Source organism: Megalobrama amblycephala, linkage group LG13 (genome assembly GCF_018812025.1).
Source record: "Megalobrama amblycephala isolate DHTTF-2021 linkage group LG13, ASM1881202v1, whole genome shotgun sequence".
NCBI lineage: Eukaryota > Metazoa > Chordata > Actinopteri > Cypriniformes > Xenocyprididae > Megalobrama > Megalobrama amblycephala.
The window spans coordinates 38,157,410-38,171,299 of record NC_063056.1 but is presented as its reverse complement, the minus strand read 5'-3'; the positions used below and the strand labels follow the sequence as shown (position 1 = coordinate 38,171,299).

At 33.8% G+C, this 13,890-nt stretch overlaps 2 protein-coding genes across 4 annotated transcripts in view; one reads left to right on the top strand and one right to left on the bottom strand.

Annotated features, from left to right (window-relative positions):
• Window positions 1-10,093, top strand: part of zgc:158766 (uncharacterized protein LOC100009641 homolog) — a 58,993-nt gene extending 48,900 nt beyond the window's left edge. The window contains exons 21-24 of one of the 3 annotated variants that reach the window (XM_048152159.1): window positions 1,529-1,783; window positions 4,243-4,475; window positions 6,645-6,710; window positions 9,700-10,093. In XM_048152159.1, coding sequence (XP_048008116.1) covers window positions 1,529-1,783; window positions 4,243-4,475; window positions 6,645-6,692 — 536 coding nt within the window. In that variant the 3' untranslated portion in view covers window positions 6,693-6,710; window positions 9,700-10,093. The remainder of the gene's footprint in view (window positions 1-1,528; window positions 1,784-4,242; window positions 4,476-6,644; window positions 6,711-9,699) is intronic. The other 2 variants (XM_048152160.1, XM_048152161.1) reach the window with 2 other exon arrangements.
• A 47-nt stretch (window positions 10,094-10,140) lies between these two features.
• Window positions 10,141-13,889, bottom strand: si:ch211-269k10.4 (uncharacterized protein LOC100150242 homolog). Its single transcript, XM_048152164.1, has 6 exons — window positions 13,771-13,889; window positions 13,280-13,447; window positions 12,634-12,753; window positions 11,610-11,666; window positions 11,435-11,536; window positions 10,141-10,740 (listed from the first exon to the last, which is right to left on the bottom strand). Exons 2-6 carry the CDS (start codon window positions 13,442-13,444, stop codon window positions 10,642-10,644), a joined length of 543 nt encoding a protein of 180 aa, XP_048008121.1. The 5' UTR covers window positions 13,445-13,447; window positions 13,771-13,889; the 3' UTR covers window positions 10,141-10,641.
• Window position 13,890: the final 1 nt, after the last annotated feature.

Below are 13,890 nucleotides of genomic sequence, written 5' to 3'. Positions count from 1 at the left end.
GAAATTATCCTGTGATGTTACTGTGAAATACAGCAACAACATACAGTATCAAAATGTTGATAGAAATACCGTTTGAATATATTGACATTATTAAAGGGTTAGTTCACCCAAAAATGAAAATTCTGTCATTAATTACTCACCCTCATCTCATTCCACACCTGTAAGACCTTCGTTCATCTTCAGAACATTAATTAAGATATTTTTGATGAAATACGGGAGCTCTATGAGTCCTCCATAGACAGCAATTTAATTTCCACTTTCAAGGCCCAGTAAGGTAGAAAAGACATCGTTAAAATAGTCAATAATGAGTCTGTGTTCTGATGTAGAACCTGGAAGCGCTGGACGTAAACAATGTATGAGAATGACACAGAAGAGAAGAAGTTGTTTTGGTTTGTTTTGGCACACAAAAAGTATTCTCGTCACTTCATAACATTAAGTTTGATCCACTGTAGTCACGCTGACTATTTTAACAATGTCTTTACTACCTTTCTGGACCTTGAATGACGGTAATTACATTGCTTTCTATTGGGGGGTAAACAAAAAAACTCTCAGATTTCATCAAAAATATCTTAATTTGTGTTCTGAAGATGAATGAAGGTCTTACGAAACGAAAGTAAGATTTCATTTTTGGGTGAACTAACCCTTTAAATTACAGGAAAAATCTACAATTTACAAATTCCCCATAAAATATAAAAACATATTTAATTATATAAAACCCAAACATATAAAAATACATATGTATATGCATGTATATAGTAATTTGTATATGCATATATATGTATGTATATGCATATAGCATTTTAAAGCTTGTAATTCATTTTTAATATTTCAATTTAGCTTTAATTTATCTTTATTTCAGTTGTAGTATTAATAATTGTAGTACGTCAATTGAATCTATTTTATTTCAGTTAGTTGACAAGGCAACATTTTTTATTTTTTTTTATGTAAGTTTAAGTTTTTATTTTAAGTTTTAAGTTAAGTTTTCTATTTTATTTAATTTAAGCTTTATATAAATGTAGTAAAATGTTTGTTTTTTAAATAGTTTTAGTTAATAATAACAACACTGATACCTATTACTATTGAAAAATAATAGCTGAACATTTTTAATGTTTATGTGGAACTACTTCAGCATTCATTGATTCAGTCCTGCAGCTCAATTAAAGGGATAGTTCACCCAAAAATGACAGTTCTGTCATCATTTACTCACCCTCAAGCTGTCCCAAACTTTCTGAACACAGAAGAAGACATTTTGAAGAATGTGTGTAACCAAACAGTTGACAGTACCCATTGACTTTCATAGTGTGGTGAAAAATACTATGGAAGTCAATGGGGACCATCAACTGTTTGGTTACCAACATTCTTCAAAATATCTTCTTTTGTGTTTAACAGATGAAATAAAACTCATACAGGTTTGGAACAACTGTAATTTTTAGGTGAACTGTCCCTTTAATTTGTGGCTGCATATGGGAGTCTAACTGAGAGCAATGGCAGCCTTCATCTGATTTGTTTTTATCCTCCATCTCTGCAGAGTCGAGGATGCGGGCGTCCATAGCGGTGTCCTCGTTCGACCACACCACGCCTTTTAAGAGACCTCACTCCACCATTTCCAACAGCAGCTCGTCATCCTCCAGCAGTCAGTCGTCTTCCTCTCTGCTGGGCTCTCTGAACCTGCATCTGTACCCGTCTCACCCGCTGCCCGGCTGCCCGTCTCTGTCCCACTGGCCGTACGACTGCATCGAAGAGGACGAGCTGGAGCACGATTCAACCGTTCAGTCCTCCATGAGTGAGTCTGGAATCGCTCTATAGTTGTGTGTCTCCGTGAAAACAATCACATGACATCATGTCCAGGTCACATTTCAAAATCAAATGCAAAATTAATTTGCATGAAGTGCGTGAACCCTATTTAAGGAGCTTTAGGATTTTTGGCATCGTGACATTATTTTCATGACATTTTAAGCACATCTCGCCCTCTTCAAAGGTACAGATATATTAGTCGAGTTCATCTACAGTCTAAATTCATCAACAGGATGTGTCATCTGATAATAGTGTCTGTGGTGGGCAGAAGGTGTTTATGAACAGCAGCTAAAATACGCTTTTTAGACAGGATGTCTAAAACAGGAAATGGGCCCCTCTCACTCGGGTGGTGTTTCTTTTGTACAATAGAAGCTAATGGAAACTGTGAGGGGTCGAATGTGTGCGGTTTCGATGGGCAGCCTAAAGATACTCTGACAAAGACAAAGATAGTCAAGTGACAGAGAAAGAGTTTTAAATCTTTTGGTATTCGTTAGACTTCTGTCCAGTTCCTCTTTCTGTTCTTGCCTGAAAAATCTATATCTAAAAATGTTATGATAAAGTTAAGCAATATCACACGAGTGCTGTTTCTCTGTCCAGAATAGCAAGAGAGTAAATGCAATACTGATTTTATACAACAGTTCAATAAATCAGAAGTTATTATTGTGTTATTTTAGACACAATGTTGTCTGTTTTGCCAACGACAATATAAAGACAAAGCAGAACTGTTCATCTCACACAGCGACATTTCATTTCTGAGTCCGCGTTTTGAATGAACAAATGATTCAAATGAGTGAATTCAAATGATCTCCTGAATGAATCAGCCATTTGTATGAATAAAATGAATGATTAAATGAATGACTTAATCATTAAGACATTTACTGCCACTTTCTGGAAGTTTTAGTTTCCTATTTAGAGTATAATTTTTCCAAATTTTCCATATTATTAAAACAAACAAAAAAAACCCATTAAATTTATAGTTAATCCAAAAATTAAAATTCAGTCATCATTCACTCAGCCTCATGAAATTCTATGCTGAATCAAATAAAATAATTTTATTCTAAAGCTACTTTTTGTAATGTCTTCTTGATGCTTTACACAATAATGACTTGTTTAATTATCTTACTAAATTATCTTTTTGGGGTAATTTCCCAGCCAAATTTGATATGCAAATAATTTGCAATTAATTAGATTAATTAATCGCCACATCATGTAATTGATTAGATTAAAACTTTTAATCGCTAGACAGCCCATACATATATATATCAAAGCTGAATTTTCATTATTATAACTCCAGTCTTCAGTGTCACATGATCCTTCAGAAATCATTCTAATATGATGATTTGCTGCTCAAGAAACATTTATTATTATTATCAATGTTGAAAACAGTTTTGCTGCTTCATATTTTTGTGGAAACCGTGATATATTTCTTCAGGATTCTTTAATGAATAGTATGTTCAAAAGAGCTGAAATTTTATCTGAAATAGAAGTATTTTATAACATTATAAATGTCTTAAAGGATTAGTTCACTTTTAAATAAACTTTTCCTGATAATTTACTCACCCCCATGTCATCCAAGATGTCCTTTCTTTCTTCAGTTGAAAAGAAATTAAAGTTTTTGATGAAAACATTCCAGGATTTTTCTCCATATAGTGGACTTCAATGGGCACCAAACAGTTGAAGGTCAAAATTAGTTTCACTGCAGCTTCAAATTGTTCTTCACGATCCCAGATGAGAAATAAGGGTCTTATCCAGAGAAACCATCGCTCATTTTCTGAAAAAAAATTAAAATTATATAAGTTTTAACCATAAATGCTCATCTTGAACTAGCTCTCTTCTTCTCTATTAGAATTCCGGCAGTGTAGACACTACTAAGTGTATTACTGCCCTCCACAGGTTAAAGTTTGAACTAATTTTTATATGCAATATGCTAGTTCAATAGTATATAACAATTAGTTCAAACTTTGACCTGTGGATGTCAGTATTACGCTTATCAGTGTCTACACTGCTGGAATTCTAATAGAGAAGAAGAAGAGAGCTAGTTCAAGATGAGCATTTATGGTTAAAACTTAAATAATTTTAAATTTTTTTCAGAAAATGATGGTTTCTCTAGATAAGACCCTTATTCCTCGTCTGGGATCATGTAGAACAATTTGAAGCTGCACTGAAACTAATTTTGACCTTCAACTGTTTGGAGGCCATTGAAGTCCACTATAAGGAGAATAATCCTGGAATGTTTTCATCAAAAACTTTAATTTCTTTTCGACTGAAGAAAGAAAGACATAAACATCTTGGATGACATGGGGGTGAGTGAATTATCAGGAAAAGTTCATTTAAAAGTGGACTAATCCTTTAACTGTCACTTTTGATCAAATAAATGCATCTTTTGTTTTCAGTAATTTACATGAATAAAGGAAATTGAATGTTTAACTTTGCATTGTCCGTCTGTAGTCAGTGACAGTGCTGAGAGCTCGTCGCAGTGCACCTCCAGTGACAGTGTCAGCGGTCTGAGCAGCATCACGGTCCAGCGTCACCCTGCGTTAGTGATGGAGAGTTACACCAGTGACGGAGGCTCGTACCTGTCCTCTCCCACACCCTCCCCGTCTCCACCCAAAGTCACGTCCTCCATCCTCTACCACAAAGAGCAGGAGCTGCAGACTCAGAGCAGCAAGTTCATCACAGCGGTAAGAGATGATGTAAAGCCATACTGAATTTGTATATTTGGTAACAGAATGGGGAACCATTTTCACTTTTAACTAGTTATTATTAGCCTGCATACTGGCTGTTATTAGTACTTATAATTCTGCAATTTATTACTCACCCTCATGTCGTTTCACACCCGTAAGAACCTTCATACATCTTCAGATCACAAATTAAGATATTTTTGATGAAATCCAATGGCTCAGTGAGGCCTCTATTGACAGCAAGATAATTAACACATTCAGTTGACCAGAAAGCTACTAAAGACATATTTTAAACAGGTCATGTGACTACAGTGGTTCAACCTTAATGTTATGAAGCGACGAGAATACTTTTTGTGCACAAAAAAAACAAAATACCGACTTTATTCCACAATATCTAATGATGGGTGATTTCAAAACACTGCTTCATGAAGCTTTACGAATCTTTAGTTTCGAATCAGTGGTTCGGAGCGTGTATCAAACTGCCAAAGTCACGTGATTTCAGTAAATGAAAGAATAATAGTAGTTAATAGTCTCTTATTGGCCTGTTTAGCTGAACCAATAAGAGATTATTGACTATTACTAATGTCCCACTAATGTCTAATTAAAATGTCTACAAATGTATGAAACTGATCAGAGATCAGGTAAAACCTATAGACTTGATTGATCGGTTCACAGAAATCATCGCCCCCCAGTGGTGAACCATTGAAATTTCAAAACGTTTCGAAACACTTTTGACGTAACAAAGCCTCGTTTACTGAAATCATGTGACTTTGGCAGTTTGATACATGCTACGAACCACTGATTCGAAACAAAAGATTCGTAAAGCTTCATGAAGCAGTGTTTTGAAATCGCACATCACTAGATATTGTTGAATAAAGTCGGTATTTTGTTTTTTTGGCGCACAAAAAGTATTCTCGTCGCTTCATAACATTAAGGTTGAACCACTGTAGTCACATGAACTGTTTTAAATATGTTTTTAGTACCTTTCTGGGCATTGAAAGTGTAAATTGAGCCATTGGATTTCATCAGAAATATCTTAATTTGTGTTGTATGATGTATGAAGGTTCTTACAGGTGTGGAACGACATGAGGGTGAGTAATTAATGACAGAATTTTCATTTTGGGGTGAACTAACCCTTTAATGCCTTATTCTGCATGATCATATTCTACGTCCCTTAATCTTATCTTAAACTTAACAACTACCTTACTAGCTATTAATAAGCAGTAAGGAGTTTATTGAGGGAAAGTCATAGTTAATAGTGAATATGTGTTCCCCATACTAAAATGTTACCGTATATTTCTAAAAAAGTGGCAAGAGTGGAAGTGAATCCAGTGGAAGTGAAAATGGTATATGAAGTGAATCCAGTTCTAAATGAAAGAACATACTTTTGTTCTTGTTTTGAGAATAGAAATGAACAAACTTATATACAAAATGTGGAATTGGTCTCCAGACTTACACATGTTTGTTTATTGAAAGGGGAAGAATTGCCTTTATGTGATTGTTGTAAGTCTTCTTTCACTATAAATGTCCTGCTTTAAATTATATTAGTCAATGTTTTTATTTCAAAAGTACATCAATGGACATTTAAAAAAGGGAAATATTAGAATTTTTAACAAATATCAAACTGTTATTGGTATAATAATAATGTTTATTTAATTATAATGTTCTATTTATAAAGTGCCTGTCCCAAGCTCAAGGTCGTTGTACAGAGAAATAATAATTCAGTGTGTGTGTGTATATATATATATATATATATATACAACTGAATTATTATTTCTCTTTACAATTACCTACATATATATATATAGTATACAATTAACTGAAATATTATTGTTATTATATTGAATTTAAATTTGATTACTATTGAGTTTGCCATGAATATAGCCTTTGATGCTGATATGGTAAAAAAAAATGATCAAATAAAATAAATAAGTAAGTGTTGACATTCACTGATTCACATGATATATGCTTACTTTTACAAATTATGTGTCAAAATATTAACCAAGACAAAAAACAGTATTATTATAGTTCTAGATGAGCTAAAATAATGTCAAAGATCCTCCTTTACTGATGTCAAGCATCACTATTACTATTGCGATTCACACAAAGCCTCAACACTCAGTTTGTAAACTTTTATTCCTCTAATTTGATGTGACGTGTTTGTTTTAGCAGAGCAAGACTTCTCATTGCCCGTTAGGCCTCTCGACTCTGGTCTGAATCAAACGGTTTAGATCAGTAAGTAACTAGTCTGAAGTCTGTGTGATTCCTGATGCCTGTTCCCCATTAACGCATGAGACCGGCGCTGCATCGGTGAACCCCTTTGCTTGATGTCAGTGTGTTGGGCTGCATGTGTGTGCTGGGCTTCAAGGGTTAATCCAGGTTATTTTGAACTCAATGTGCATGTACAGCTACCGCAGACAATAGCTTCATCCCTCAGTGTGTTCAAACACATTACAGCAATGCAGGAAAGACGAGCAGAGCGATTAGAAGCATGTGAAGTGTGTATTTTTATTAAGCACTACCCAAGTTTTTAAGGTTGAAACGACTGGATGAACTTCTGGTTTTGCATTGCTGACGCTCACTGAGGAACAAGTGGATGTTATTGTCTGGTGATCGACAGAACGTCTGCATGCACTTTATGTTGAAAATAACTGTTTGTTCTGCTGCGACGCACATGCTGTAATGCATGTTTAAGATTCTGTGGTGTCGAGTCCTATTTGTGTGTTTTATTGCATCTAAAGCAATAATGCAACAGAAATCTCTTTTGGTGAAGAATGACAAAAGAATTGAATTGTTCAATACACAGGTCAATAAATGTGAAATCATGCCATGCATTTGAACAAAGCTGCGTTCACACTGACAGCGATTTGCAGCATCAAAGCGACAGAAAGTCATTGATTTTCAGTGGCAGTAGGCGATGTGTGAAGCATGAGAGCGATTTTTCACGACGCATCAAGTGACTTTCCAATACAGTTGGTATTTGTCACTGAGCAGAAACTAAAAAAATGACATTAAAGAATTATATTTTGTGTGATGCTGTGATATGGAAAATAGAGGAATTGTTTAATAATTCTAGAATAAATGAGGTGATTTTGTTGAGGAGTTTTGGCATCTGCGTAAAAAATAAAAATTATTTCAAAAAGGTAAAAAACTACTTGTTGCTCTGAAGACGTTTTCTGAGTGCGAACCAAACCTGAACAGAATTTAAAAAAATAAACTCTTTCCACATTCCCACTGTTTTAGATCAATTCAATATGACTATAAAATAATATGATTTTTATTGTGATTATTATTAAATACAAATATTAAAATATAATACTATAATGTAAATCTATAATTATATATAATTAAAATATATTATATATATACAAATATATGATTAATATAAATGTATAATTTATACAATTTATAAATTTAAAAATGTATAAATATAAAAACAAAAAAAAATATTGCAATAAATATTTTATATAATTATTTACGTTAATTTACACACAAAAATATATAAATTATTTAAAAAAATAGTATATGATTAAAATAATGCAACTGTACAATGTAAAATGCATGCATAAAAGAACTGTGAAACTGGCAGTGCGTATATTCATTCAGTTAAAATTGGCTATCACATTAAGCCCAGTCCTGGCCCCACACCGAACAACAACCTTCGCAAAACTGGTGCGATGCTCAATTCTGCTCCAGATTTTGAGGGAGATCATGCTTTTTGGACACTTTTGTGTGTTTTTGGCTTCAAAAACACTCTTTGGATTCAACCCACTTTATTTTCCTCTATTAATTATTATATATTAATAAATTGTATAAAGTTAATTATTTTATTTGCAAGTGTGTTGTGTTTGTTATTTGTTTCATGAAAAAAATGTTCTGAGCAAAATAAACCAGTTATTAGCCATTTTACACAAATGCTGGGTTAAAAACAACCCAAGTTGGTTAAAAATGGACAAACCTAGTGTTTGGGTTGTTTCGACCAAATCTATTTTGGGTTCATTTCAAGCGAGCAATACAGTCATTTTTAAACAGCAGTTGAGTTAAATAAAACTACCCAGCGGCTGGGCAAACATTTAACCAAATCACTGGGTTTGTTCATTTTTAACCCAGGTTTTTTTTAGAGTGCAGCTTGAAAAAGTAATGTTTTAGATGTACTAGGAAGAAGCAAAATTGAGTTTGTTCAATTTTTCATTACATTCAGCAAAAATTTGGGGTTTTGTGCTTTTGAACCGTTTTAATTCCTGCCTCCGGCAGATATAAAAGAACTTAATTATTAAGAAAATTTGAATGTTAATAATTAGAGATGCACCGATATATCGGCCAATAATCGGTATCAGTCGATAAAAGCAAATTTTCACACTAACGGCCAATAGTTTAAAAATATTCAGGGCCGATATATCCTGTCAATCAAAAGAGGGCAGGAAAGTGCACTAAATTTGGGCTTTGTGTAAAGAAAATGCTAAAAAAAAAAGGTTTGTTCAATAATAGTAATTATATGAATTAATAACATTCAGAAAGTTTAGAAATATTAATTTATTCATTCATTCATTCAAGTAATCTCTGTTTATAACTGATACCAGTTACTCTGAAACAAGTTGATGAAATGGAAAGAATAAAGTTTTATTTGCATTTATGTCAAAATATAATAATAAATTATAATGAAATTACCATTCATTTAAAAGAAGGTATAAAAGGCAGAACGCCCAAACTATCATCAGCAGATATCACTCAATGTAGTATCTCTATTAATAATAGACGTGGGATTCATTTTGAAGCATTAAAGAAAACTGCATAATTAAATTTGTGACAGTATTTTATAAAATAAGCAGGAAGCTAAATAGAAATTTAGTAATTTATGCTTCTAAAAATAGAATATCAGTGTTATTACTAATAGTCCCTTTCAAAACCTGCCTCTTTTGTTAAATCTGAAATTACAAAATTGTTACAAAAATGTATTATCGGGAAAAAAATTAATTATATAAAAAATGTCGGCGGGAAAAAAGGCCATAAATCATAAATTCAAACGGTAATGCATCGTGTTAAGGAAACACCTTGCATCTCAAAGCTGGTCCCAGATCTGAATAAGCCATATTTTGATATCAATTTTATTATGATATATCAACCAACCGTACACACCATCACTGTCAGTGTGAACCGCCCCTAATAAACTCTTAACAGCGACTCGCACGTTTCTAATAACCTGTTTTCTTTTGTCTTTTCAAAGCTGTGAATCGGAGACGGAGTGACAGAAGACAGCTGCTGGACTGTGAATGTTGGACGCCGCAGATCACGAGGCGTGTTTGGACACACGGCGCTCAAATGCACTGAGACATTTCATAGTTTCTGATAATCGTCCAGAGCCTCGCTGACGAGTATGAATAAAACGCCTCACCGGCGCTGGGACGGGATTGGACCGTGCGACGAGATCACGGATGTAAATTATTTCAAGTGTTTTATTTTTATGTTTTTCACTTTAAGAAACATAATGTCATCGGCACAACAGAGATTGTGACTTCACCGCTCCACATTTGACTGATCTGTACAAAGTGTCTTTAAATAGATGAGATAACTGGCATGCACTACTAATAAAATCCACTGAGGATTGCATTTTTATAAAGGATCGAGTCCATCTTTTTACTTTCAAAATAAAAAATAAAATCTGTAATTTATTAAGATGGTGTTTTATTAACTCAAATTCATATGTAATAGATACAGAAATTTTTGAATTACATTAATTCAATGTATAAATGTGAAAATATGTACAGACAAATAATATCCAGCATCACAGGTAATAAATGCTGGATCGCTGCTTTAGCTCTTCGTTCATGCTGAAAAAACCCAAGAACTGTTGTATTTTACTGGCATTTACTAACAAGTCTCATTAAAGGTCAAATCATCCACATTTGGCATGTGTTCGTCACTGACACGGCTCCACCTCTGGTTCTCTTCAGTCACGCCACAGTTTATTTTTGAGACTCCCACGACTGAATCTCAGGAAAGGCACTACGTGGGAAGAGAATTTGGTTGTGGTAACTTCTGCTTTTTTTAGTTCTTGAATTCTATTATTGTTGCTAAACCTTCTGAGAAATGATGAGCTCAAACGCCACAGAGGTGAAGACTGCAAACACATCCTTCCAGATGTTTGAACGAGCAGAAGAAAGTGCCATCACTTCTTATGGTCACGTTTCTCTCTGTAAAACCAGAATATCAGCACTGCAGCGATGAGCATGTCCATCAGAGTCACGCACAGCACCAGCACCTCCATCTGCAGGACGCAAACACACGCTGATCACATCTGACAACAGTCAAGCCGCCTTTCAGACCAATAAACCACCAAAAATGTCCTGTTTGAACATTTTTATGTCAACCTGGATCGATAAATTCTTTTAAAGTTTACAGGAATAACTTCACGAGGCCTGTAAAGAACATGTTCAGGCCGTGTTTGACCTCAAAATCGAAAGAAATAAACTGTATTTTGCATAAAGCATTGCATGAGATTTTAAGCATATTTTCCACTCAAACTCTGTAATGCAATAAAGAATTGTTATATAAAAGTGCATTTTTAGGTGTATTTATACTAATAAAAACAACACATTATATTGCAGTCATTTTCATGTGCTTAATTGTCATGAAAATAATGTCAGAATGCAAAGAATATTTTATTTATTTTTATTATATTTTAAAAGTTTTATTTATAATGTTTTTTGATTACAAAAAATATATTATTTTTCCTCGCCTTTTAATTTTGACCTGGTTGTGTTTTCGTGAGATTCACACTAGGCCCTACAGTCTTTATTTGGTACATTTTCTCTTTAAATAATTATAAATGTTCACATACAGTATGTATCAACTGCTATCCATTTAAAAACATGTTTTATGCATTTAATAAGCCTAGATGAAAGACTAAATGTGAAGCAGAAATGTTTAGAGCAGGAATTGTTTTGAATTATTAATTCTACCTTGTGCTCGATTTGATTTCCAACTGAATTAAGATCAACAGCCAGAAGAATCACTCCGATCCCAGACACCACCAGACACACGATGTTGGCAATGAAGCAAGTCTGGAGAAAAGAAAAAAAATTGACTAATGCTTGTAATTTCCAAAGACTGTGTTTATTAAATGCACACACTAACCTGTAGAAGCCCGGGGCTTTTGTACAGAAGATTAGACAAGATTCCAGCCACGACAAACTGGAAGACGAAAGGAAACATCATTTTATTGTTTCAAATGATTAACATTATTGATGAATAATCTGTACACTCAAAAAAATGGATTGTTGGATTTACTTAAAAAATAAGTGTCAAGTGGTTCTACGCAACAATATTGAGTAATTTGTACAAAAAACTATTTAGTTGAATGAACAAAAGAAATTCAAGTAAAGCTGACAAAATTTCTTTGAGTAAATAGAAATCATTTTGAATGTCACTGTTACATAATATTTATATGTGCAGTTTACTTAATAATGTTATGTTGATTACGTAAGGTGAACACATTTTTTTTTTTTTGAATAATCATTTAAATAAAAAGGATACAACATATCAGAATGCAGCCCCTCACCCCAAAATGCACTCAAAAAATAACTAATTGAACAAACTCAATCGAATTGAGAGCAGGAATTTCATCCTATAAACATGGGTATATGAGTGCGCACAGCCTAAACACAGGCGACACTCTTCTGCATGATGGTAACCACAAAATTCAAAAACATTACAGAAACTACTCTAAATGTCCAACATAACTGAACATTAAACACTAACATAAACTAACAACATCTTTCCCTTTACTGAAAAACACATAAAATAACACTTTAATCCCTAAATTTACTCTCCTAATGCAGTCCCTTGCAAAGCATGCTGGGAACTACGGATCCACTGCACAGTTAGTTATGTCAACAATAATGTGTGTGTTTCACACAGCAATGTTAAGTTGACTGAACAAACACTTACTAAGTAAAGCTGACAATGCTCAATTTTAGTAGAAACAACGCAGTTAAATTACGTTAATGTATGAGTTTTTTAAGTAATGTGAACAAGGGTGGTTTGAGTGAAACTAACAACAGTGAAAGTTCATAAAATGCAATATTTAATTATGAACATGCATGCATGTACTGCACAATGATGCATTCGAACATTTGAAGCAGAATCAAATGAAGCTCACCATTATCCCAGTAATGATCGGCACTCGGAATAAGGTCAGTAGACTGTTATTTATCCCGAATGACGCTGCAAATACGACCCCTATTCCAAAACTGAGGATCCCACTGGACGTCTGCACGGCCTACAGCAGGGCAACAGTAAAAATATACATTTCTGACTGTAAAAATTGATTTACAGTCTAAACTTCAGCTGTACTCACATTGTGCATTTTATTTAATCATTAATTTTTTATATAAAAACACTTAGAAAAAAATGGCTCAGTTGAGTTATATAGCTAAATATAGGCCTAAGCAAAAATATATAGCTAGATATTCTTGACTCAATTTTAAAGAGCCAAAATGGTTCTATGTAAGGAGAAATTAATACATGCTTTCATAATACTTTCAGGTTATTTCCATTTTTTTTACTGCTAAAGTATGTTTACGAGCTGTTTAATTCATGAAATTGAATTAGCCTAAAATAAATTATTAAAACAAAATTGATTAATCCATAATATAAAAGGTTCGATATAGCCTATATAAAAAGTGTCTGACTGAAAACCTTTAAACATTTCAGTCCATGTTTTCTTTCACAAGAGCTGAACTAAACATCAGTAAATGGTGTAAATGAGGAGCTCATAGCCGTCAGAAAATGGTGGTTTGTGTTACCGCGCAGGTGGCGGGTCCCTTCCTGAGGAGGCCGTGCAGGACAGGCACTGCGCCGGGCAGCGCTTCACTGGCGCGGTAGTATTTGATGAGCGGCCCATCATCACCGCGTCCTCCTGCTGCTGAGTCCTCGTGCCGGATCTCCATCGCGATATCTGCTCTGGCCATGTTCTGCATGCAAATAAACACACTTAAATTAACAGAACAGCCTTCATTCCCCCACTTGAATTTTTTTTTTTTTTCTCAAAAAAATCCAAATATAAAGCAAATATGAATTGAATAGAAGTGACTTTAAATAACATTATTGATCATGTCTGTTTTGTGAAGATGCATGAAACCCTTATTAACAATCATAAATGCATCTCTGCTAGTAATGTTCTAATATTCATCCTAACCACAACTATTTTAAATGTTCATTTTTGTAAATATAATATCTCTTTTGCATATATTCATTAAGTTATATAAAAATGCAAAGCTTCATGAGTTCGTCTTACCGAGCTGACTGAGTCTGTCTTCCGTATATAGTCGAGAAAAGATCATGGTGTGTCACTTTAGTGTTTTTTTTTTTTCTTGATACCCAATAAGCCACTTTCATGTGGTTGGTCAAAAAAAAA